The sequence below is a fragment of the Chiloscyllium plagiosum genome, unplaced genomic scaffold (assembly GCF_037043375.1).
Source record: "Chiloscyllium plagiosum isolate Xiang-an unplaced genomic scaffold, Cpla_swu_hap1 HiC_scaffold_8, whole genome shotgun sequence".
Classification (NCBI taxonomy): Eukaryota; Metazoa; Chordata; class Chondrichthyes; order Orectolobiformes; family Hemiscylliidae; genus Chiloscyllium; species Chiloscyllium plagiosum.
In genome coordinates, this window is record NW_028270146.1 from 34,298,396 (window position 1) to 34,325,081 (window position 26,686).

General features: G+C 42.7%; 1 protein-coding gene across 3 annotated transcripts in view; it reads right to left on the bottom strand.

Annotated features, from left to right (window-relative positions):
• The window catches only part of slc24a4b (solute carrier family 24 member 4b), a 306,750-nt gene that overhangs the window by 32,236 nt on the left and 247,828 nt on the right, over positions 1-26,686 (bottom strand). For 2 of the 3 annotated variants that reach the window (XM_087989693.1, XM_087989694.1), the window contains exons 10-11: positions 18,338-18,483; positions 14,666-14,818 (exon numbers count right to left, since the gene is read on the bottom strand). In XM_087989693.1, the coding sequence (XP_087845819.1) occupies positions 14,666-14,818; positions 18,338-18,483 (299 nt within the window). The remainder of the gene's footprint in view (positions 1-14,665; positions 14,819-18,337; positions 18,484-26,686) is intronic. The other variant, XM_043697208.2, reaches the window with a different exon arrangement.

Below are 26,686 nucleotides of genomic sequence, written 5' to 3' on the forward strand. Positions count from 1 at the left end.
AAGCTTTTTCCCAGTGTGAGAGATTCAATAACAAGAGGTCACGCGTTCAAGGTGAGAGCTGAAAAGTTTAAGGGGTATATATGCAGCAAGTACTTTACACAGAGGTGCCTGGAACATGTTGCCAGCAGAGGTAGTAGAGGCAGGCACAGTAGATTCATTTAAGGTGTGTCTGGACAGATGCATGAGTAGGTGGGGAGCAGAGGGATACAGATGCTTAGGAATTGGGCGACAGGTTTAGACAGTGGATTTAGATCAGCTCATGCTTGGAGGGCCGAACTGCCTGTTCCTGGGCTGTAAATTTTGTCCAATAGGTGTGACGTACTTACTCGCTGTGTAGATGAGAAAAGGACAGTATCAAAAGTGGGTAAATTAACTACTGTAGCATCGTACAGGAGGCCATTCAAGCAGGGGAGTGAAAACAAAACTAGTAGTGGTAGGAATTCTATAAGTAAGAGCACAAATAGCATTCTGTGTAAGCAGGATCGAGAGTCTCATGTCGTGTACTGTCTACCTGGTACCAAAGTGAGGGACATTTCAAATCGGCATGAAAAGAGGGAGGGGGAGGATCCACTTGTTGTGCTCCATGTTGGCACCAACAACGTAGGCAAGAGGAAGCAAGAAGTCTGGCAGCATCTGTGAAGAGAAATCAAAGTTAACATTTCACGTCCGGTGAGGAAGGGTCACTGGATCCAAAACATTAACTTTGATTTCTTTCCACAGACCTTGCCAGATCTGCTGAGCTTTTTCAGCAATTTCTGTTTTTCTTGCTGATTTAGAGCATCCATAGTTCTTTCGTTTTTTTTTAGTAGGCAAGAGGTCCTGTCGGGGGAGTGTCAGGAATTATGAGCAAAAATAAAGATCTGGACTTCGATGGTTATAATCTTAGGTTTATTATCTGAGCCATATGCAAATTGGCATAGAGATAAGAAAATTAAGGTCATAAATTGATAAAGGAGAGGTGTGGAAAGGAAAGGTTCCATTTTGTGGGGCCCTGACATCAGTATTGGCTTAGGAAGGATCTGTAATGACAGAACGGACTCCACCTGAACATGGCGGCTCAGTGGTGAGCACTGCTGCCTCACAGCACCAGGGACCCAGGTTTAATTCCCGCCTTGGGCAAATGTTTGTGTGGAGTCCAAAGATGTGCAGGTTATGTGAATTGGCCGTACTAAATTGCCCGTATTGCTATGTGCAGGGATAAATGTAGTGGAATTGGATTGGGTGGGTTGCTCTTCGGAGGGTTGGTGTGGACTTGTTGGGCCGAAGGGCCTGTTTCCACACTGACGGGAATCCAATCTAACCTAATCTCCTCTCTGCCTTCTCTTTGTGGGCGGCACAGTGGTAAGCACTGCTGCCTCACAGCGCCAGAGACCCGGGTTCAAATGCCGCCTCAAGTGACTGACTGTGTGGAGTTTGCACATTCTCCCCGTGTCTGTGTGGGTTTCTTCCGGGTGCTCCGGTTTCCTCCCACAGTCCAAAAATGTGCAGGTTAGGTGAATTGGCCATGCTAAATAGCCCGTAGAGTTAGGTGAAGGGGTAAATGTAGGGGAATGGGTCTGGGTGGGTTGCGCTTCGGCAGGTCGGTGTGGACTTGTTGGGTCGAAGGGCCTGTTTCCACACTGTAAGTAATCTAATCTAATGTGGGAATCCTAGTGGAAAGGCTCAATAGGGTGTTCATAACAGCTTTAAAATATTTAAGAGGGAGTGGAGGAGCTTGGGAGGCGGAGGGAATGCTCAACAGAGGTTATTAAATTTTCCATAGCAAGTAATAGGACAGAGGGAAGGAAAGGGCCAGGAACCTACCTTCAATTACAGAAGGTAAAGGGATAACTATAAGAGAGGGGCGGTGATTGCAGGACTGAGGGTGTGTACTTAAATGCGTGCAGTATATAAAACAAGGTAACTGAGCTTGTATCATAGATTGAAATTGGTGGGTACAATGTTCTAGGCATCAAAGAGATGTGCCTGCAAGGGACATCTCTTTGATGTCCCTTGCAGGCTGGGAAGTAAATATCCAAGATTACGTGTCCTATTGAAAGGACAGGCAGATCGGCGGGGAGGGGGCGGAGTTGCCTTCATGATAAGAAATGAAATTAAATTGACAGCAGTGAGTGCTATGGAGTCAGAAGGTTTGGAATCTGTGTGGATACAGTTGAAGAAGTGCAAAGATAAAAAGATCCTGACGGGAGTTGTGTGCAGGCCCCCTAGCAGTAGTCAGGATATGGAGTAGAAAATAAATCGGTAGATTAAAAAGCATGTAAGAAAGGCACCATTGCAGTAATCATGGGGGACGTCAAATTGCAGGTGGACTAGGAAAATCAGGTTGGTAGCAGATCCAAAGTAATGTAAGTTGTGGCATATGTATGAAATTTTGTTTGGAGCAGCTTGTGGTAGAGCCCACTAGGGAACAGGCCACTCTAGATTTAGTGATGTGTAATGAGGCAGACTCGATTAGAGAGCTGAAGGCGAAGGAACTCCCAGGGAGCAGTGACCACAATATGACAGAATTCACCCCGCAGTTTGAGAGGGAGGAGCCGGAATAAATGTAAGAGTTTGACAACTGAGTAACAGTGTCGAAAAGTGTGGCACTGGAAAAGCACAGTGGGTCAGGCAGTATCCGAGGAGCAGTAAAATCGACGTTTCGGGCAAAAGCCCTTCATCAGAAATACAGCTTTTACCTAGTATCCAAGGAGCAGGAGAGTTGACGTTTTGGGCACATTCCTGATGAAGGGCTTAGGCTGGAAATGTCGATTGCCTTGCTTCTCGGATGTTGCCTGACCTGCTGTGCTTTTCCAGCGCCACACTTTTTGACTGTGATCTCCAGCATCTGTGGTCCTCACTTTCTCCCAACTGAATAAAGGTAACCCTAAAGACATGAAGGAGGAGCTGGCCGCAGTTGATTAGAAGGGGAAGCCTAGCAGAGAAAATGGTGGAGTAGCAATGGCAAGGGTTTCTGGGGGTAATTCAGGAGGCGCAGCAGAAAATCATCGCAAGGAAGAATTGGGGAGGATGAGGCAACCATGACTGATAAGAGAAGTCAGGGACAGCTTTAAAGGAAAACAGAAAACATACAATGTGGTGATGATTATTGAGAAGCCAAAGAATTGAGGTGCCTTTAAAAATCAGCAAAGGACCACTAAAAGCAATAAAGTGGGGGAACATCAAATATGAAAGTTAGCTAATTAGTAATATAAAAGGAGATTGCAAGAGATTTTTTTGATGTATGAAAGGTTAGAGAGAGGCTGGAAAATAAGGCTGGAGAAGTAGTAATAGGAAACAGAGAAATAGCAGAGGAACTGAAAAGGCAATTTGCATCAGACTTCATGATTGAAGACACCAGTGGCCTACCAGAAGACCATAAGGCCATAAGGTACAGGAACAGAATTAGGCTGTTTCACCTATCAAGTCTGCTCCACCATTTGATCATGGCACATATGATGCTCAACCCATTCTTCTGCCTTACTTGGCAATGCTTGATCCCCTTACTTCAACTTAAAAAGAGTCAAGGGGCAGAGGTGAATACAGTAGATATTGCTAAGGAGAAGGTGGATAAATCACCGGGACCAGATAGACTACACTTCAGGATTCTGAAGGAGGTAGCAGAGGAGACTTTGGAAGCATTAATGATGATCTTTTGACAATCACTGAAGTCAGGCAGGGTCCCAGAGGACTAGAAAATGAATAATATAACATCCCTATGTAAGGAGGGAGACAGGTAGAAGACAGGAAATAATAGGTCAATTATCTTGACCTCAATTGTTAGTAAGATATTAGAGTCCATTATTAAGGATGAGATTGCAGAGTACTTGCATGTGCATGGCATAATAGAACTGAATGAGTATGGCTTTCTTCAAGGGGACATCATGCCTGACAAATATGTTAGAATTCATTGAGTAGGTAATGAGCAAGTTAGACAAAGGACAGCCAGGATTGCTAGAAGGCATATTACAACATAGAGGCCCATGATGTTAGGGGCAAGATAATAGCACGGATAGAGGATTGGCTGACTGGCAGAAGGCAGAGAGTAAGAATAAAGGGGTCTTCTTCACAATAACGGCCAGTGACTAGTAGAGTTCCACAGGGGTCCATGCTGTGACCACAAATATTCACATTAAATGTTAATGATCTGGATGAAGGAACTGAGGGCATTGTTCTAAGTTTGCAGATGACACAAATATAGGTGGATGGGCAGGTAGTGTCAAGGAAGCAGGGAGGTTGTAGAAGACTTGGATAGGCTAGGAGAGTGGGCCAAGAAGTAGCAGAAGGAAACAATGTGCAAGGTTATGTACTTCAGTACGAAGAATAGACTGTTTTCTAAATGGGGAAAGGCTTTGGAAATCTCAAGCCAAAATAAACTTAAGAGTCTGAGTTCAGGATTCTCTTAAGGTTAACGTGCAGGTTCAGTTGGTAGTTAGGAAAGCAAATGCAATGTTAGCATTCATTTTGAGAGGGCTAGAATATATAAACAGGGATATACTGTGGAGTTTGTATAAGGTTTTGGTCATATCCCATTTGGAATTTTGTGAGCGGTTTTGGGCCCCATATCTAAGACAGGACATGCTGATGTTGGAGGGGAACCAGATGGATTTCACAAGAATTATCCAAAGGATGAAGGCTTCTCATATGAGGAGTGATTAGGACTGTGGGTCTGTACTGCATGAGGTTTAGAAGGATAAGGAGCGATCTCATCGAAATTTGCAGAATACTGTGAGGCCTGGATAGAGTAGATGTGGAGAAGATATTTCCACTAAGTAGGAAAGACTTGGAGCTGAGGGCATAACTTCAGAGTGAATGAATGACTTTTTTGAACTGAGATAAGGAGGAATTTCTTCAGCTCGAGTATGGTAAATCTGTGCAACTCATTGCCACAGAGGGCTGTGGAGGCCAAGTCATTGAGTGTCTTTAAGACAGAGACAGAGACAGATAGGTTCTTGACTGGCAGTAAAATGGGTTTTTAAAACATATAAGCCATGATCAGCTGGTGAAGCAGACCTGATGAGCTGAATGGTCTATATTCTGCTCCTCCATCTTTAGTCTTGTAGAATCGTTAAGCAAGTGGCTAGTGACGAATTGATATGTTGGTTTTAATTTTCCAAAATTCCTTTCCTGTGGGGAAGGATCAATTAGATTGGAAAATAATGAATTCTGTTATTCACAAAGAGAGAGAAACAGAAATCTGTGAAGTACAAGCCAGTTAGCTTAGTAGTTGCCATTAGACTCTAATTAAATAAATTATAGCAGGGCTCTTAGAAAAATTCAAGGTAATCAGTCAGATTCAACACGGGCTTGCAAAAGGAGAATCATATTTAACTAATTTATTGGAGCTTGTTAATTTCTGTTGTGGACAGAGGGGACTGGGTGGATGTACTGTGTTTAAATTTACAGAAGGTACTTAAGAAACAGTCATATCAAAATGTTTTACAGAGAATAAAAGCTCATGATGTCGGGTAACATTTTGGCATTGTTGGAAGATTGGCGGGCTAACAGGAAAAAGGCAGTACACTTAAGTGTTTTTCTTTTCTGATTGGCAAGATGTCATGAGTAGAAAAAGTGAGAATTGCAGATGCTGGAGATCAGAGTCGAGAGTGTGTTGCTGGGAAAGCACAGCAGGTCAGGCATCATCCAAGGAGCAGGGGAATCGATGTTTCGGGCATAAGGCCTTCATCAGATTGAGGGTTGTGGGCTGGGGGGGCCTGAGAGATAAATGGGAGGGGGGTGGGGTTGGGGGGGAAGTAGCTGTGAAAGTGATAGGTGGAAGAAGGTAAGGGAGAAGGTGATAGGTCAGAAGGGGGGAGTGAACAACAGGACTGGAAGGCAGTGCCGAGTTGGAGGCTTGGGATTAGGATAATGTGGGGAGAGGGGAAATGAGGAAGCTGTTGAAATCCACATTTATCCCATGTGGTAGCAGGGTCCAAAGGTGGAAAATGAGGCGTTCATCTTCAGGCATCGGGTGGTAACAGTTTGGCAGTGGAGGAGGCCCAGGACCTGCAAGTCTTTGACGGAGAGGAAGGGGGAGTTGAAGTGTTCAGCCACAAGGCGGTGGGGTTGGTGGGTGCAGGTGTCCCAGAGAAGTTCTCTGAAATGATCCAGAAGAAGGCATCCTGTCCCCACGATGTAGAGGAGACCACACCAGGTGCAAAGGATGTAATAGATGACATTGGTAGAGGTACAGGTAAATTTCTGACAGATATGGAAGGATCCCTTGGGGACTTGGATGGAGGCGAGGGGTGTGGTGTGGGTGCAGGTTTTGTACTTCCGGCAATGGCAGGAAAAGGTGCCAGGAGTGGGGTGTGTGCTGGTATGGGGTGTGGACCTGACAAGGGAGCCGCGGAGGGAATGTTTCTCCAGAACGCTGATGGGGATGGGGAGGGAAATATATCTCTGGTGGTGGGGTCTGTTTGGAGGTGGCAGAAATGGCGGAGGATGATGCAATGTATGCAGAGGTTGGTGGGTGGAATCTGAGGACTGGGGTTTTTTGTCCTTGTTGCATTAGGAGGGGTGGGGTTTTAGGGCAATGGCGCATGAAGTGGAGGAGATGCGCTGGAGGGCATGGTCAACTATGTGGGAAGGGAAGTTGCAATCGTGGAAGAAGGAGGCCATCTGGGACTTTCTGAGGTGGACTTGGTCATCCTGAAAACAGATGTGACAGTGATGGATGAATTGGGAATCGGGGATGGAATTTTTAAAGGAGGCAGAGTGGGAGGAGTCTAGGTAGCTTTGGGAGTCAGTAGGCTTGTAGTAGATGTCTGTGGTTAATCGGTTGCCAGAGAAAGTGATGGAGAGGTCCAGGAAGGTGAGGAAGGTGTCCGAGATGGTCCAGGTGAGTTTGAGGTCGGGGTGGAAGGTGTTGGTTAACTTGATGAACTGTTAAACCTCCTTGTGGGAGCATGGGGTGGAACCGATACAGTCACTGATGTAGCGGAAGAAAAGGTAGGGGCTGGTGCCAGTGTAACTACTGAAGATGGACTGTCCCATGTATCCGACAACCAGGCAGACATAGCTGGGTCGGATGCAGGTGCCCATGGCTACCCCTTTGGTTTGGCGGAAGTGGGAGGATTAGAAGGACAAGTTGTTGAGGGTGAGGGCCAGTTCAGCCAGGCAGGTGAGAGTATCAGTGGAAGGGTACTGATTGGGATGGTGTGAGAGGAAGAAATGGAAACAGAGGGCTTGCAGACCTTCATTGTGGCAGATCGATGTATATAGGGACTGGATGTCCATGGTGAAAATGAGGCATTGCAGACCGGACAAACAAAAATATTGGAGGAGATGGGTGTGGGTGGTGTCATAAACATATGTGAGGAGCTCCTGGACTAAGGGGACAGGATGGTGTCAAGGTCGGAAGAGATAAGTTCAGTGGGACAGGTGCAGGCTGAGACAATGGGACAACCGGGGCAGGCAGGTTGGTGAATCTTCGGTAGGAGATAGAATCGGGCAGTGCAGGGTTCAAGACAGTGAGGTCGGAGGCTGTGGGTGGGAGATCCCCAGAGGTGATGAGATTGTGGATGGTCTGGGAGATGATGGTTTGGTGATGGGAGGTGAGGTCGTGATCAAGGGGGCAGTAGGAGGAGATGTCTGTGAGTTGGTTCCTGGCTTCAGTGGTATAGAGGTTGGAGTGCCACACATCTACTGCACCCTCCTTGTCTGTGAGTTTGATGGTGAGGTTGGGGTTGGAGCAGAGGGAGTGGAGGGCTGCGCGTTGTGAAGGTGGGAGTTGGAGTGGGTAAGGGAGTGGACAGGTTGAGGCGGTTAATGTCTCAGCAATAGTTTGAAATCAAGAGGTCAAGGGTGGGTAACAGACCAGCACGGGGTGTCCAGGTGGATGGGGTGTGTTGCAGGTGGGAGAAGGGGTCTAGGTGGGAGGGTGGGTGTCTTGAGTGAAAAAGTGGGCTCGGAGGCAGAGACAATGGAAGAAACATTCAAGGTGGCAGCGTGTGTCGAACTCATTAATCTGGGAGCATAGAGGAATGAAGGTGAGGCCTTTGCTGAGGACAAAACATTCGTTTAGATGTCGTGAGTGTTGAGGCCTCAATTTTTTTTTACAATTTATACAATGATTAGATGCAGCGACAAAGGGTATGATTGCCAAATTTGCTGATAATGCAAAATAGGTAGGAGAGCAAGTTGTAGCAAAGTGCTGAAAAAAAATGCAACTCCATTTTGGCAGGAAGAATAGAAAAAAAAACACTTTGACTAAAAGCAGGAGATTGCAGAACTCTGAGATGCAGTGAGAACTGAATCACAAAGGATTGTTAAACAAGTACAGCTATATTTAGGAAAGCTGTTAGGATGTTATCCTTAGTGATACCCGCTTAGAGGAGTCTGGAAGTCATACTTCAGTAATACAGAGCTTTGGTGAGACCACTGCGTACAGTATTGGTCACCTTATATAAGAATGGAAGTTAATGAGTTAGAAGCAGTCCTAAGAAAATTTACAAAATAAATATTTGGAATGAGGGGATTGTTCTATGAGGAAAGGTTAGACAGGTTGGGTTTGTGCTATCTAGAATTTCCAAGGATAGGAATTGACTTGACTGAAGTATATAACAAAGAGTTGGAGTAAATAGTCATTTTCTGAATAGCAGGCAGTGACGAGTGGGGTACTGCAGATCTCAGGACTAAGAGTCAGCAAATCATGATATAAATTAATGATTTTGATGACAGTACTGAAGCTAATATCTCAATTCATAGATGAGGCAAAACTAGGTGGCAGGGTGAGCTGTGAGGAGGATGCAGAGAAGTTGCAATGTGACTTGGGCAGGCTGTGTGAGTGGACAATTGCAAGGTTATCCACTTCAAGTGGTAAAAATAGGATGGTAGATTGTTATTTGAATGGCTTTAAATTGAGAGAGGGGAATATTTGTACACAAGTCGCTGATGAAGGGCTTATGCCAGAAACATTGACTCTCCTGGTCAATAATGGAATGGTGTAGGTTAGATGAGCATCAGATTATTTTCACAGGTCGGCACAACATTGAGGGCCGAAAGGCCTGTACTGCGCTGTAACGTTCTATGTTCTATACAGGTTAGATACAGAAAGGATGTTCCCAATGGTGGGAGAGTCCAGAACCAGGGGTGATAGTTTAAAGGTTAAGGGTAAACCTTTTAGGACTGAGATGAGGAGAAATTTCTTCACCCAGAGAGTAGTGAGCCTGTGGAATTTGTTATCACAGAATGTGGTTGAGACCAAAAAACATTGTATTTTCAAGAAGGGCATAGATATAGCTCTTATGGCTAAAGGGATCAAGGGATTTTGGGGGAGGGTGGGATTAGTGTATTAGGCTTGATGATCAGCCATGACCATATTGAATGGTAGAGCAGACTTGAGGGATCAAACAGCCTATTTTTTCCTGTTCCTATTGTCTATATTTCGACAAGATCCTCAGGGGCCTTGTCAGTGTGGATGTGAAGCAAATGTTTTGTCTTGTAGGAAAATCTAGAACTAGGAGTCACCATTTGAAAATAATAAGTTGTCCAGTTCAAGACAGAGATCGGGATTTTCTTCTTTCTAAGTCTCTTCCTCAAGATGTGGTGGAAGAAATCTTTCAATCTTCTTAACTCCAAGATAGGTAGATTCTTGATAACCAAGGCCGGAAGGGTGCCAGGGTCAGCCAAAATGTGGAGTTATGAGGTCACATAAGATCTTACTGAAAGGTAAAATAGGTGTGAAGGGCCTTCTTTATTCTGAATTCATATATTTATATAATAGAGATACTCAAATTAAGAGCTTCAAATACTGAAGTCCAGCTTTGTATATGCATAATGTAACAATTTTGCGAAATGTTGATAATTAGTGAGTTGATACATAATACAATTTAAAACAGTTCTGTTGATAAATAAGTTATAAATGATCTCTAAACATCATCCAAAGTTTCAACTTTTGCACAATTTTAACCATTTGAAAGCCCCAAGTGTCAAAATATAGTTAAATGGAAATGACTAATATTACTTGTGTTGAATATGAAATACACCCATAGATTACTATTTACATGTTATTAAGTAGGCCAATGGGCTGAGAAGTGGCAAATGGAGTTTAATTTAGATAAATGCGAGGTACTACATTTTGGGAAAGCAAATCTTAGCAGGACTTATACACTTAACGGTAAGAACCTAGGGAGTGTTGCTGAACAAAGAGACCTTGGAGTGCAGGTTCATTGTTCCTTGAAAGTGGAGTTGCAGGTAGATAGGATAGTGAAGAAGGCGTTTGGTATGCTTTCCTTTATTGGTCAGAGTATTGAGTACAGGGGTTCGGAGGTCATGATGCGGCTGTAAAGGACATTGGTTAGGCCACTTTTGAAATATTGCGTGCAATTCTGGTCTCCTTCCTATCGGAAAGATGTTGTGAAACCTGAAAGTGTTCAGAAAAGATTTACAAGGATGTTGCCAGGGTTGGAGGATTTGAACAATACGGAGAGGCTGAACAGGCTGGGGCTGTATTCCCTGGAGCGTCGTGAGCGGTGATCTTACAGAGGTTTATAAAATTTTGAGGGACCTGGGGTGGGGGAGTCCAGAACTAGAGGGTATAGGTTTAGGGTGAGAGGGAAAAGATATAAAAGAGACCTAAGGGGTAATGTTTTCACAGAGAGGAAGTGGTGGAGGTTGGTACAATTGCAACACTGAAAAGGCATCTGAATGGGGAGATGAATAGGAAGAGTTAGGAGGAATTTGGGGTGGATGTTGGGAGGTGGGACTAGATTGGGTCGGGATATCTGGTTAGCATGAATGAGTTGGACCAAAGGGTCTGTTTCCATGCTGTACATCTCTATGACTATGACTCTAAGTGACGCTGAAGAAACAGCTTGCTACCAGCATGACTCTCAAAGAGGGGGCTTTGCCTTTATATTCAGGCTGATAGGAGGAATACAAAAGCAGCCTGGTCTGACTGCCCACTCCACCCTCCCCCTCATCAGAGGAAGTATATCCATATCACCATTTAATGCAAGGAAAAATAAATATTACATTTACCATATAAATAGTCCTGAAGTGATTAATGATGGGTGAAAGAAATGCAGGAGTCCTACGTAAACTACTAATTAATACGCAGTCTAATATTCAGCAGTATTCACCACAGAGTCGAAAAGCACAGAAAAAGTCCTTCAGCCCATCAAATCTGCACTGATATAACCATTAAAAGTGCACTAACCCTGATCTCCCGCACTTGTCTTGTATCCTTGAATGTTATGATATTTCAAATGCTCAGTGAAATTTATTTTAAAGATTGTAAGGTACCTTCCCAAACTGTGCATCTGAGATTCCCACCACCTACTGAGTGAAAATGAATTTTTTTGTTAAATCCCCTCCAACTCTGCTACCTCTTACCCTAAAACTATGTTCTTGTGATTGACCCCTTAACCAAGTGAACAGCTTCCCCCCACTTACCCGATGCATATCCCCAATCTTATACACCTCAGTCATGCCCCCCTCAGCCTTCTTTGCTGTCACCAGTACAAGATTGAATTGCATCGTTAAAATTGCAGAATAAAAGAAGTTATGATTTCACGATTTAGTGTGCTGATTCAGGTTGCATTCTGAGTACTGTGACTACTTTTGACAGCTGATAAGTTAGGAGATATTAATGTGCTAGCTGTATTCATAAGTTCAGTCTTCTGAGACATATATTACAACTTTTTATTAGGGAGAAAATGAGCAGCAAGCAGACCACCTTAGCAGTCAGAATGGCTGCATCCAAACTGAGCAGATGCTTGTCCGAGTGGTAAATTCATCAAGCCTCTTCTTTAAGTGTCATAGCTGGCTGGACACCATGTTGTAGCCAGATGTTACATATTTCGTATATGTAAATCAGAGCCGAGCAACTGTTGACAGACTCAGCAAGAATGTAACTGCCTACTAGTGAGTGAAATGATGGTCTGGCTTATGCTGATTTATTTAACTGCTTTAAAAGAAATGCACATTCAATAGAAATGAACAAGAACATTCTTCTGAAGCTGGAACCTGCAGGAATGTTTTTTCACCTCCATTGGGTCATAGACAGTCCCGTAATACCAGCCACTCTGGAACATACCCGATAAGCTCATGTAGTGGCCTGACCTGATGCCTTTGCTGGGCAAGAGCTGCATGTGAAGTTATAATCAGCAGCAGAGGCTCTTGTCCAGTTGCTGATGATTCCAAAGCTCCAAGTTCCATTACTCCTCTGGCTTCTCAGTTTGGGCATGCAGTGATCATATAAGGTGGTATCCTCTGCTGTCACCATTGGCAAGATTGGAGGTGGGAAGGGCATTTAGTTAGCTGGGATGGTGCGTACCTGACTCCATCGGAATTAAGGTCTCAGTGCAAAAGGCTATCATTGATATCTCTGCCTAGCTGCCACTTGAGGTCTTTAGTGGCCAGTTTATGACCTTTGAAGGACATCATTCCAAAACCACTGGGCTTGTTACCATGCGGCATGCACAGCTGCTACTAATATGATAGGGCGAAGGGGGAGCAAGGCACTCAGTGCCTGATTGAGGATCTCGCTACCACAAAAGGGCTGGGGCACTGACAGCCATAGCTCTGCCCTTATTACAGACCCTCATTAGACCCTCTCCCCTCCATCACCATGCTGCAATCTAGCCCCTCCCTCACATTAATTCCCCTGTGAGCCTGGATCACTCTGTCATCCTGGGATTCCAGCTTTTCCTGCATTCCCACAGTCTCCCTCTAATTGACTGGCAGGTGACAAGGGCAAGACTTCAGCCTTGGGGTCCTTGACATCCAGGGTAAAGCATGCTGCTAACCTTGTCACTGTCTGATTGGCTTATGACACAGTGAACCATCATGTAAAGAAGGAAGCAGGGGTCCTCAGTCAGCAGGCAAGACCCCAATGCCCGAAGAATCCACCCACTGTGCCAAAGTAGGCCAGGAACAAAGCCTAGCCCATTCACTGGACAAACCATCTTGTTGATATTGACACAATTGCTCAGCTTATTGGAAGAATTAAATTTGGAGAATTATTTTAAGTTAAACTTCAAGAGTAGGACAAAGATGCACAGCATCAAATAACCAAAAGGCAAAATCAAAACTCAGAAAAATTGTATTTGATACAGAGAATAACCAACACAGTACCATGCAAGGACTGCACAAAACCCTACAAAGGACAAACAGGAAGACAGCTAACGATCCATATCCATGAACACCAACTAGCCACGAAATGACATGAACAGATATCCTTAGTAGCCACACACGCAGATGACAAGCAACATGAGTTCGACTGGGACAACACTACTATTATAGGACAAGCCAAACAGAACAGCCAGGGAGTTCCTAAAGGCATGGCACTCATCCACAGATTCTATCAACAAACACATCGACCTAGACCCAATACACCAGCCACTGCAGCAGACAGCTGGAACTGACAACCGGAGGCGGCAGAGACAAACCACTATAAATGTCGGAGGAACCATCACAGAAGTGCTTCAAATGAGGCTCCCAAGCACTAAAGATGTCACCTAGACAGGAGACGAAATGTCTGCAATACAAATTCCCAGCTCGATGAACAGAACCACAACATCTTTTCCTGCTGCTATCTTTATATGTTTGGAACACAATAAATGGCTCCCAGCTGGAGGGATGTCAACAACAGGATTGAATCAGATGGAGTAACCGAAAGAATGTACTGTTATCCTGTATGGAAGATTTAAGAAAAGTCCCACGTTCAACTACCTTGTAACATCAATTAAGTATCTACTCGGCCTTACTTGTGGAGTTAGTTTACATCTCATTGCACTGGCACATCCTCTAGTAACTCTGCACCTTCAGAGAAACTCGACCACTGGAAAAATTTGCCATCAATTTTCACAAGATGTTCATTGTTTATCGTAAAATTGTAAGGAAACCATAGGAATCCAGGAAAAATTACAGAAATACTGCCCAATCCAATGATTTAGATTGGCAGACAATCCATGAATAGAGTCAAAAAGTATGGCGCTGGAAAAGCACAGCCGGTCAGATATCATCCGAGGAGCAGGAAAATCGACATTTCGAGCATAAGCCCATCATCAGAAATGTGAGTCATGGTGAAAAATGCCTGGCACACTTTGGCAGAAATTCCAGGCTTATGTCTTAAGGTAAGTGCAAGTAGCTGAACTATGGTGTTGTCCTGGAGCTGTGCACTCTTAATGCCACACATTGACCAACAGGGGGCACAAGATATTTACTCCCAGGTCACAAGTCGCCATAGTTTTAACAGACCATAAGGCTGTTCTCACATTAGAGAGAAAAAGACAACTGATAGTAATTTAACCTGAGGGCCAATACACCTCTGACAAGGCGAGAGATTGAGAAGGAGAGGCTTTCATGATAATCTCAGACAGTGATTGGAATTGAACCCACGCTGTTGGCATCACGTTGCTTTGTGAAAACAAACCATCCAGCCAAGCTAAACCAACCCCATCCCCCAACACTGTGAAATATTGGTTATCATGCAACAAGGGCACTTCAGTCAGTCATATTTCCAATTCATTATCAGAGATACTTGTGACTTCAAAACTTACTAATTATGCACTAAATATACTGTGAATGCAGTAAATTAGAAGCAAAAACAGAAATTTTGCTGGAAAAGCTCAGCAGGTCTGTGAAGAGAAATCAGAGTTAACATTTCAAGTCTGGTGACCACTCCTCAGAACTAATTATGTACTAATGCAATATATTTCAAAGTACAAAGTATGTTTACCTGGTAGAGAAAATGGAGATGTAAATTCAGGGTCCTTTTCACTCTCAGGGCTGCCTTCTTTTGTAGTTTTATCCAGAGGGACATTTCCATTTTCGATGTTTTCACATTTCTCAGCTACGCAGACTTCCTTGTCCACACCATTGGCAGATTGAACTAAGTATTGCATGTAAGTAGATTGAAAGTAAATCTCTGAAAGTTCAAAGCCCACCATAAAATGCTTAACTTTACAGAGGTCTTATTTCAGGATTTTATTTAAATGTAGTTTGACATTTAAAGAAAGTTTTAGGCAAGGCAAATGTATACTTAAAAGATACCCATTCACTCATCATACTTAACCTTGACAAATTTCCTTGTAATAAAAATTCTTTCAATCAAAATTCTTGGGTGAAAAATATATGCTATAATGAGGTACATCAGGAATTCCTCAAATTCAATCCCCAGTCTATACTGTAAGGAGTAACAGTGTAGATGCTGCAATTAGTTTCAATATCCATATGCTATATCGGAGAAACTATCTGTCAGATACCAGGATACAAGTTTGCTTACAAAAAATTCCATTCAGTCGTGCATTAAATAAAGGACTGGACTTAATTCATATTCACAATCAGTCAGTTCCCCAAATGATGACAACCATTTTGTGAGGACTTGAGAATCTCTCATGTTACTTGTGCTTACACTCAGGCATATACCACAGCTGTCCTGACAGGATCAAGGGAAAGGATGAAATTAAAAAGAAAACATCCACTGCAATACGTGTACATTTCCATGCTAAATTCTTTTTGTTGGGAACACTGAAGCAGTGGAGCCATGGTTTTCTCCAAAGGCTTCTGTATTAATAATGCTTGATGCTAGCCAAAAGGGAAAACTTGTGAGGTGAATCATGTCTCTTTCCCCGCTCAGAGGGAACACCTGTTACTTGTCCGAAAACCACTGGAAGCTGAGTTTGAAAAGCAGCAGAACTTTGGACAGGGTACTCACCCTGATGTAGGGGTGTGAACTGAGGGCAGGTGCATAATTTCATGCCATCTGGTGACTTGCCAGTTTGCTGGCACTGTATCTGTCCATGAGCCATGTAGTTTCTTTTGTGCTGGGTGGTGTCCTATTGGCAGTCCAGCTTCAAGATTTGAATAGCAAGTGCACTGTTTGACCATTAATTGGCCAACTCCACCAAAATCCTGTGTTTGGCGAGAGCTCCTGGCACTGGAAAACCCACATGCAACTCTGACAACAGGACCCTGACCCAAAATCTTGCCCCAATTGTTTAATCCCTGACTCTTTGAACAAGTTGGAAATACTCTATTGCCAGAGTTCCAATACAGATTGTGGCACAAGGAGATTTCCTCTTAGCTTAAAAGTACAACATGGTTTGGATTTTTTCATCAATGTTCTCTGTTGCCTTTAGTAATTCCCTTGCCCGCAATGTAATTTTACAACGTTGCCCAGGGGTATTTCCAAGTGCCGAATGATTTAAGTTAAACTGAATCTTTATCTTGATTGCTAATTGTTAACTATTTTCCTACTTTTCTATATAATTTAGTTATTTGCTTCTCAGAGAGAATTGGTAATGCTTAGCATTTCCATGTGTTACTGTTTTATTCCTGTACAGCTCATTAATATATTCCAAACAATGCATAGATCTGTTACCAAAACTCCCAAAATTCTACAAAAACCCTAATGGCATCTGACAGCTCTGAAGTACTGCTCTAAGTTCACAGATAACAATGTAAAAACTCTCAGGAGAGACTGTGCATAAAATACAGGAATAACTTAAGTCTTTTATATATTGCTACTGTCGTTAGACAAGCTATGTTATCAGGCTGAGCCCGTTTTAATGAATGAAGAGGGATTAATGTTAATCGGTATTTACCGCAGCCATTATTAATAACTAAGGAATGCAGGCATTAAACATTCAAGAGAAGGCAGGCATATTAAAAAGGTTGTTACAAAAGATTTTGTGAAATAGGAACCACAGTAAGACTAAACAGACAGAACTCTGGCAAGTGAGTGAAGTAGGTGGAGAATGGTTTGAAGATATTAATGGCATTCAGCAAGTAATTAAATGAACCCTCAGGTGGCAATGAACACTGCTTAACTATGGAAGAATGATTTAAAATTATTTAAAATTAAAGCAGTGCACTGTATTGTGTACACCTTTTTGTATAATTAGCATAAACACTTTTAAAGGGGACAACACCTTTATTTGTAACAAATGGAAGTTCAGTTGCGAGTGGAGGGAATAAGGAAGGCTGATGATTTCAGTCAGATTTGTCTGCTTTAATTCTGCTGTGAAATGATCAGACAATATCTAGTATTATTTAAAACAAGACCGTTTGAGCAATGTTTTATGTTCAGAGGCAAGGATGGGATTGGAGTCTGAAGATATCTTCTACTCAAGGGACAGGTTGAACCAATAGCAAAGAGGCTTCTCACTATTTATTTATATTAACTTTGCACCATGATGTGATGAGATTGTTGAATCAGTTAGCCATATCTTTAATAACCCTTACAAGGCTATCTTCGAAAACAGACTCCACGTGATAGTACAACTTTTGGACAGGATTTGATTAGATTACTTACAGTGTGGAAACAGGCCCTTCAGCCCAACAAGTCCACACCGACCCGCTGAAGCGCACCCACCCAGACCCATTCCCCTACATTTACCCCTGCACCTAACACTACAGGCAATTTAGCATGGCCAATTCACCTAAGATGCACATTTTTGGACTGTGGGAGGAAACCAGAGCACCCGGAGGAAACCCACGCAGACACGGGGAGAATGTGCAAACTCCACACAGTCGGTCGCCTGAGGCGGGAATTGAACCCGGGTCTCTGGCGCTGTGAGGCAGCAGTGCTAACCACTGTGCCACCATGCCGCCCAATTTGTTTCTTGATAAATTTGCACACAGAATGGTTTTTGCTTTTGTTATAAAGTGAGCACGGAATAGAATTAGGAATTTAGTTAACTTTTCTTTGGGAATAACTCTCTTGGGGTTGGGGGGGGTGGGCAGTGGTTGGATGTGGATCAGGGAAGAAACAACATCACCTGGAGAATATTGTACAGCAGCTCCTGAGTATTAGGAAGCACAGGATGGACAAGACATACAGATTTATCTTAATTCAAGCTGGGTTACCACATTGTATGCGAACAGGTCATGCTGTCAGTAGAAGAAGGAAAAGGACACTGATGAAAGATGTAACCAACGCCTTCTACCAACAGGCAGGCAACAGAGGAGATCTTCAGAATTAAAAAGTAGCATCATTACAGCTTTCAGCTTCTCAACAGAGTCTCCCATAGGAAGGCTACTGCTCCCAGCTGCATTACAAAAAAGAATGTTAAACATGAAACATTTGATTAAAACTGTACATTGGCATTACCACAAAACATTTTATAAATAATTGATTATTGTTTTTTTTCCATTGTAATGAGTTTCTAATCTTAAAAATCAACTGTATAAAAGAAATTTTGCCTTATCAATAAAATATTTTACAATGAAAATGAATACCATTTGATAAAAATGCATGATAATTGTTGGTGAAACCATAGAATAAGTAGGCATCTGTTTGTATGTGCATTATCGGGTGGATTTCATCTAAATAGCCAGATTGAAACATTTTATATTAAGGGAAGATTTGAACATTTGTACTGGCCAATCTCTGTCTGGTTAGCCTTACCTTGAGTTAACAATGGGAGTAATGGGTCATCACAAACTTTAGGATAGGCAACATTACCATCCTCCAGTTCATTGCCGATCACATTGCCATTTGAAGCATTCTTTGTTAACTTGCTCACAAAACAATCCTGTATCTTGCTGTTGAACCTGAAAGTAAATATTAAATGAAGAAGCAGACCTCATTATCATTGCAGTTATTCCCATTTGCAAACAAAATCATTTTTAAACATAACCCCGGTGTATACTTATTCATGGTAAGTATAATTACCTCTGGGATAAATTTCTCAACTTGTAATCAACAGTTCTGCTGCCAGCATGTATTTGAAAACTATTGTAAAACGCGTCTTATTATTTTGCCTGTCAAGGCAGTTCAGGAGTTATCCGTTGGGAGGAATGACAGGATCTTCACTCCACAATACAATCAACAATTTTCCATTTTTGGTTTGTTCTGCAAGTATTAAGTATGTATGTACAGACTAGTGTTCTCCTGTAACAATTTGTAGTTTTGTAAAGATTGGATATTAGTGTTCTTCAGAGGATATCAATGGGAAATCTAAATACATCAGATAAATTTGGATGGCTCATCGACTGCTGCTTTTGACCCTTCTGAATAGTCCCCCACATAAGGCAAGTAGATTGGGGTGGCTCAGTAGGTAAGATGGAGGAAGGGAGGGAAATATCCAAGACTGCTGAACAAGAACTATTTCCTTAAAGGGATCAGATGAGTCCTCTTAGCCTCAAAGAAACTTAAAATGAAACCTTTAAAATCTAACTTACTGGTCTGCTTCCTGCCCTCAAACCAATTTCCAGCAGCTTTGACCTGCAGAGGAATGCACCAATCAGATCTCAGGTAAAAGTGGCTTGTGGAACCCAGTGAGGGCACCTTGTTTAAAACAGGTAAACATTAATCTGGTGCAACAAATATGAAGCCCAAGATATTTTAACTCCATGGCTTCATTTCAATCTCTCCTCCTATTCTACACTTATACCACCCAGGAGGTAAGTATGTGTTGTGATGTACCGATGGCCGACAGGCATTTGAACCATACAATCAAGGAGGAGTAGGTTATTCGGCCCCATGAGCCTGCTGTGCTATTTATGAAGATCAAATATGATTGGATTGTAACATTAAAATCCCATTCCCACCTATCCTCAATAACCTTTCGCTCCATTGTTCAACAAGAGTCCATCTACCTCTGCCTTAAAAATATCCAAGGACACTGTGTTGAAAACAACAAATGCCAGAGATCACAGCGGGTCAGACAACATCCATGGAGAGAGAGCAAGCTAACATTTCGAGACCTGTGTCAAGGACTCTGTGTAGTGGTTATAACAAGTTCAGCCAGCTGGACATCATAGAATATGAGCTTCCTGATTGGGGCTGTTAATCTGGTCCAATCAGGGAGCCCTGGCTGACATAAAAGAATGACTGTCAGGAACATTGGGCCTCTCAGTGAGAGGCAGCGCAATTGTCAAAGAACTGTGCATTTATATATCAAGGGTAAATGGTGTGGGATGTCGGCCTCTGAAGTGTTATTTCATTCTGCTTCTATCAACCTTTCAGAAAGAGAAAATCAAAGACTAAGAGAAAAATAAATCATGTCACCTCTATCTTAAATGGCCGACCCCTCATTTTTAAACAATAGCCCCTAATTCTTCATCTCCTAAATGAGAAAACATACTCTCCACATCCAACTCCTCAAGACCCCTCAGGATCTTTTATGTTTCAATCAAATTGCGTCTTATGTTTCTAAATTCTCTTTCGTCCAACCATTCCTCATAAAGCCACCTACCAGATTCAAGGATTCGGATGTCCATAAGAAATAGGAACAGGAGTGGGTCAGTCGATCCCTCAATCCTGCTCTGGTATTCAATAGTATCATGGCTTATCCAACATTCCTCACGTTCGCTTGCTCCGTAAGCCTTGATTTGTTTGGCAAAACTTCTCTGAACTGCTTTCAATGTATTTACATCCTTCCTTTAATAAGGTAATACTGTATTCAATATTGTAATACTGTTTAATACTGTACACAGTATTCCAGATGTGGTCTCACCACTGTTCTGCATAACTGACACACTACCTTACTTTAATATTCAATTTCCATTGCATCAGGCATGTAGCAGGATTGATTGTATAGCTGTTCAGCAGGAGTCTGTATTGGCTTTTGAATTGACTGTGAGAAGCCCTTGTTCTTTTTGGATGCACAATGACAATAGAGAAAGAAAAAGTAAAATTTTTATTAATCTCTTAACCTAAAGCAGAGGTGTTCTGGCAGGTAACTCTCTCCCTTTTTCCAATCAGACAAAAATTGTAGCTGGATCCTGATTTCATCATTGAGACCTGATTATATCAATGAGGAAGCCAGCATTGGGCAGGTGACCTCACCAGGGTAAAATGGCAGCAAACTACAGTGCTGCAGATGCAATGTGTGCATGTGGCCAAGGCTATATCAACTCTCCTACTTGCCCACTGGAAGCCAGGTAGCTGGATTAAAATAATCTTTGTACTTTGTTATTGCTTTCTGTAGGTCCTAAAAGTGTGGCTATGTTGAAATTTTAAAGTTTATGCCTTTGAATTTAAAAGAAGCCTTCCGTGTTGAGTCAGGAATCCATCTTAGATATGATTACAATATATCATTATTTCCTGAAACTGACTGGAAATAACTGTGAAATTCAATTATTTCTATTTCGAGGACAAAGGTACATCAGAAAACTATTGATGCTGTTGCCATGTGTAAAAATCTAGGACATTTCCAGCAACATTGAATGTTTGTTGATAAAGCTTATTTTATAGAAAATGTAAAAGGGTTACCCTGGAATATGTTTTGAGGACAATACAAGTGGATTTCAAAAGCCTTGCACCTTTCCACTTCATATGAACCTGAGTCCTTGTAAGACTAATAATCTATTATCTATTGCATTATTGCTACTCGGGACAGAAAGCCCAATTAAAACAAAAACTGCAATTCTTTAGTGAACGATGTCACTCTGACCACACAATAAGACCCAGCTGCAAATTAACAAACTGGTACAAAGGTACTGTAGGTTGAAGTGAGCTTGCACTAGCTTAATACTGCATTAGTCCAATCAAAATCTTGATAAAATCCTTCTGGACTTTAGATTAGATTACATTCCCTACAGTATGGAGGCCCTTCAGCCCATCAAGTCCACACAAACCCTGCGAATAGTAACCCATCCAGACCCATTGCCTATATTTACCCCTGACCAATGCACCTAACACTAGGGCAATTTAGCATGGCCAATTCAACTAACCTTTTAGATTAGATTAGATTAGATTACTTACAGTGTGGAAACAGGCCCTTCGGCCCAACAAGTCCACACCGACCCGCTGAAGCGCAACCCACCCATACCCCTACATTTGCCCCTTTTACCTAACACTACGGGCAATTTAGCATGGCCAATTCACTTGGCCTGCACATTTTTGGACTGTGGGAGGAAACCGGAGCACCCGGAGGAAACCCACGCAGACACGGGGAGAATGTGCAAACTCCACACAGTCAGTTGCCTGAGGTGGGAATTGAACCCGGGTCTCTGGCGCTGTGAGGCAGCAGTGCTAACCACTGTGCCAACGTGCCGCCCATAACCTGCACATCTTTAGATTGTGGGAGGAAACCAGAGCACCCAGAGGAAACCCACATAGACACAGGGAAATGTGCAAACTCCAAACAGACAGTTGCCTGAGGCAGGAATGAAACCCAGGTCCCTGGTGCTGTGAAGCAGCAGTGCTAACCAGTGAGCCACCATGCCGCTCCAATTTACTTGAAGGTCACAAATACTTTACAATTGAGCAATATTTACGTCTTTAATATACAGAGTGATGTTATTTTCTCGTAGCCCAGAACAGATTAAATTCTTGCAATGATGATACAAATGTCATGCTTCAATGTCAATATCATAAATATGATTGCTGTGTACGTGGTAATATGTTACAGTTCACTCAGGAGTCGCTGTGGCAACACAGACTTTTAGAGGCATCTTGTAGTATGGAGCCAACAATAGTGATGGTAGAGGTTCTAACATTCTCTCGTTCGAAATTGGAGGAAGGCTAATTTTGACAGCATGAGGCATGATTGGGGCAGATGTTCACAGGTAAAGGGATGGCTGGAAAATGGGAAACCTTAAAAAATGAGATAACAAGAATCCAGAGACAGTATATTCCTGTTAGGATGAAAGGAAAGGCTGGTAGGTGTAGGGAATGCTGGATGACAAAAGAGATTGAGGGTTTAGTTAAGAAAAAGAAGGAAGTGTATGTCATGTATAGACAGGATAGATCGAATAAATTCCTTAGAAGAGTCTAAAGGCAGTAGGAGAAGATTCGAGAGAAATCAGGAGGGTGAAAGGGGGACATGAAATAGCTTTGGCAAATAGGGTTAAGGAGAATCCAAACAGTTTTTACAAATACATTAAGGACAAAAGGGCAACTAGGGAGAGAATAGGACCCCTCAAAGAACAGCAAGATGGCCTATTTGTGGAGCCACAGGAGGTGGGAGAGATACTAAACGAGTATTTTGCAGCAGTATTTACTGTGGAAAAGGACATGGAAGATATAGACTGTAGAGAAATAGACGGTGACATCTTGAAAAATGTCCATATTACAGAGGAGGAACTGCTGGATGTCTTGAAATCCATAAAAGTGGACAAATCCCCAGGACCTGATCAGGTGTACCCTAGAACTCTGTGAGAAGCTACGGAAGTGATTGCTGGGCCTCTTGCTGAGATACAAACTTGATTGAATTTTTTGAGGAAGCAACAAGAGGATTGATGAGGGCAGAGCAGTTGACATGATCTATATGGACTTCAGCAAGGTGCTCGACAAGACTGGTTAGCAAGGTTAGATCTCATGGAATACAGAGAGAACTAGCCATTTGGATACAGAACTGGCTCAAAGGTAGAAGACATAGAGTTGTGGTGGAGGGTTGCTTTTCAGCCTGGAGCCCTGTGACCATGGGTGTGCCACAAGGATCGGTACTGGGTCCACTGCTTTTTGTCATTTATATAAATGATTTGGATGTGAACAAAGGAGGTACAGTTAGTAAGTTTGCAGATGACACCAAAATTGGAGGTGCAGTGGACAGCGAAGAAGGTTACCTCAGATTACAACAGGATCTTGACCAGATGGGCCAATGGGCTGTGGAGTACCAGATGGAGTTTAATTGAGATAAATGTGAGGTGCTGCATTTTGGGAAAGCAAATCTTAGCAGGGCTTATACACTTAATAGTAAGGTCCCGGGGAGTGTTGCTGAACAAAGAAACCTTAGAGTGCAGGTTCATAGCTCCTTGAAAGTAGAGTCGCAGCTAGATACTCTTATAAAAAAGGCATTTGGTATGCTTTCCTTTATTGGTCAGAGCATTGAGTATAGGAGTTGGGAGGCCATGTTGCAGATGTACAGGACATTGGTTAGGCCACTGTTGGAATACTGGGTGCAATTCTGGTCTCCCTCCTATTGGAAGGATATTGTGAAACTTGAAAGGGTTCAGAAAAGATTTACAAGGATGTTGCCAGGGTTGGATGATTTCAGCTATAGGGAGAGGCTGAATAGGCTGGGGCTGTTTTCCCTGGAGCATTGGAGGCTGAGGGGTTACCTTATAGAGGTTTATAAAACCATGAGGGGCATGGATAGGATAAATAGACAAAGTCTTTTCCCTGGGGAGGGGAAGTCCAGAACTAGAGGGCATAGGTTTAGGGTGAGAGGGGAAAGATATAAAAGAGACCTAAGGGGCAACCTTCCATACAGAGGGTGGCGTGTGTATGGAATGAGCAGCCAGACAAAGTGAAAGAGGCTGGTACATTTATAGCATTTAAAAGGCATGGGTATATGTCTGGGAAGGCTTTAGAGTGATACGGGTCAAGTGCTGGGAGGTGGGACTAGATTAGGTTAGGATATCTGGTCAGTATGGATGAGTTGGACTGGAGGGTCTGTTTTTGTGCTGTACATCTCTATGACTCTATGACTCAATGTTGTTTGTCATTTAACTCAATGATTTAGAGGAGAATATAGAAGGCATGGTTCGTAAGTTTGGAAAGACACCAAAATGAAGAAGGTTATCTAAGATTGTAAAGAGATTTTTATTAATTGGGTCAATTTGCTGAGGAGTGGCAGACATAGTTGAATTTGGATAAATGCGAGATTTTGCATTTCAGTAAAACTAACAAGGGCAGAACTTTTACAATTAAAAATAGGGCCTTGGGTAATGTTGGAGAAGAGCAGAGAGAACTTGGGTATCTGGTACATAATTTTTTCGAAGCTTGCATCACATGTTGACAGGGTATTTATGAAGACATGTTTAGTACGCTTGCCTTCATTGCTCAGACCTTTGAATATTGGAGTTTGGACGTCATGTTGTGCTTGTACAGGACATTGGTGAGGCCTCTTCTGGAGTACTGTGTCCAATGCTGGTCACCCTGTTATAGGAAGGATATTATTAAGCTGGAGAGAGGTCAGAAAAGATTGAGTAGGATGTTGCCAGTAAAATAGGGTTTGAGTTATAAGGAGAGGCTGGATAGGCTGAGTTTTTTTTACTGGAGCATAGGAGGTTGAGGGGTTTATAAAATTGTGAGGAGTGTAGCAAAGGTTTTTTCCTGCAGGGTGGGGAGTTCAAGAGTAGTGGGGAAGATTCGGAAAGTAACAGGAGAAAGATTTTAAAAAGATATGACAGGCAACCATTTTTACATAGAGAGTGGTTCGTCTATGGAATGAACTTCTTGAGCAAGTGGTACATGTGGGTATGGTTACAACATTTAAAAGAAGTTTGGAAAAGTGCATGAATAAGACATGTTTGGAGGGATGTTGGTCAAGTACAGGCAGATGGCACCATTTTAGTTTGGGATTGCTGTGCTCTTCCAGCACCACTGATCCAGAAGTTGGCATGGACTGGTTGGAACGAAGGGTCTGTTTCTGTGCTGTATGACTCTATGTGGTTGACCATGAATCTCTCCTGTACTCACCACATGCCTTTGGCATGCAATGGAAGGATTTAGAAATTGATGCAAAATCTGTTTTTCTGCATTATAAATGCAGAGCCCTTAAAATATTATGACATCACATTAAGGGAGGCACGGTGGCACAGTGGTTAGCACTGCTGCCTCACAGCGCCAGAGACCTGGGTTCAATTCCCGCCTCAGGCAACTGTCTGTGTGGAGTTTGCACATTCTCCCCGTGTCTGCGTGGGTTTCCTCCGGGTGCTCCGGTTTCTTCCCACAGTCCAAAGATGTGCAGGTTAGGTGAACTGGCCATGCTAAATTGCCCGTAGTGTTAGGTGAAGGGGTAAATGTAGGGGAATGGGTCTTGGGTGGGTTGCTCTTCGGACGGTCGGTGTGGACTTGTTGGGCCAAAGGGCCTGTTTCCACACTGTAAGTAATCTAATCTAATCTAACCACATTGGCAAGGAAACCTCCTGCTGATTACTGCCTACACCCAGTGATGGATCAATGCTCCTCCATGTTGAAAACTGTTTGGAGGAAGCCCTGAGAGTGGTTAGGGCAGAAAATGTACAGAGATTATACTTCACTACAAGAGGCTCAATACAACCTTTGAGCAGAGCAAAGCTAGAAGCATGGAGTGAGCCCCAGTGAGTTCCTCACCAGAAACTCCTAACTTCCACTGTCCGAATAAAACAAGAGAGAGTCCTCAGGACTACAGCATGTTATATGCCTGTCTTGGTGATAGTAAACTTGGTCACTTGGACTTTAACAAGCTTAAGTACATTTTAAATCTTTTGTAATTGTTTCTTTTGCTGTGTGTGTCTGTGTCTCTGTATGCGTCTTGTCTGAATGAGGGAGTGGATACTATTGTAATTACTTTCAGGAAGTTGAGCAAATAAATGGCTGTTCTTTATTATAATTTCACACTATGAGAAAGCCTGTTTTGCGTCTGCTTTTGAAAGTCATAGCAACTAAAGGATTAAAAGACTTCTTTGTTAAGAACGCATCTAGTTGAGAGGTGGGAATAAAAGCAGGAACCATCCTCCCATCTTGCCCTTTCTGTAACACACTGGATAGTACGTGTCTTCTCCATTACCTTTGCTGTATTGCCTAAACCTGCTGCAGAACCAGAGACAATGAACTAGCCCCTGTCCTACCAAAATTCTACTCAATTCTTCATTTGATCTGTTAGTCAATGTTGTTCTGTGCTTCTTGTGTTTAAGATCATTTCACCTCTTGTGAAACACTCCTTTCTAAATCCTTTAACTCATGAGAACTGCTCCAACCCTCTCTCCACTACTTCCAGATACTTTCACAAAAGCAGATGTTCTTAACAATCATCTTACTTGCAAATCGTGTACTTGGTCTTTCAAGTAAAACTAGTGCCTCTCTTGTAGCTGAGTCCCT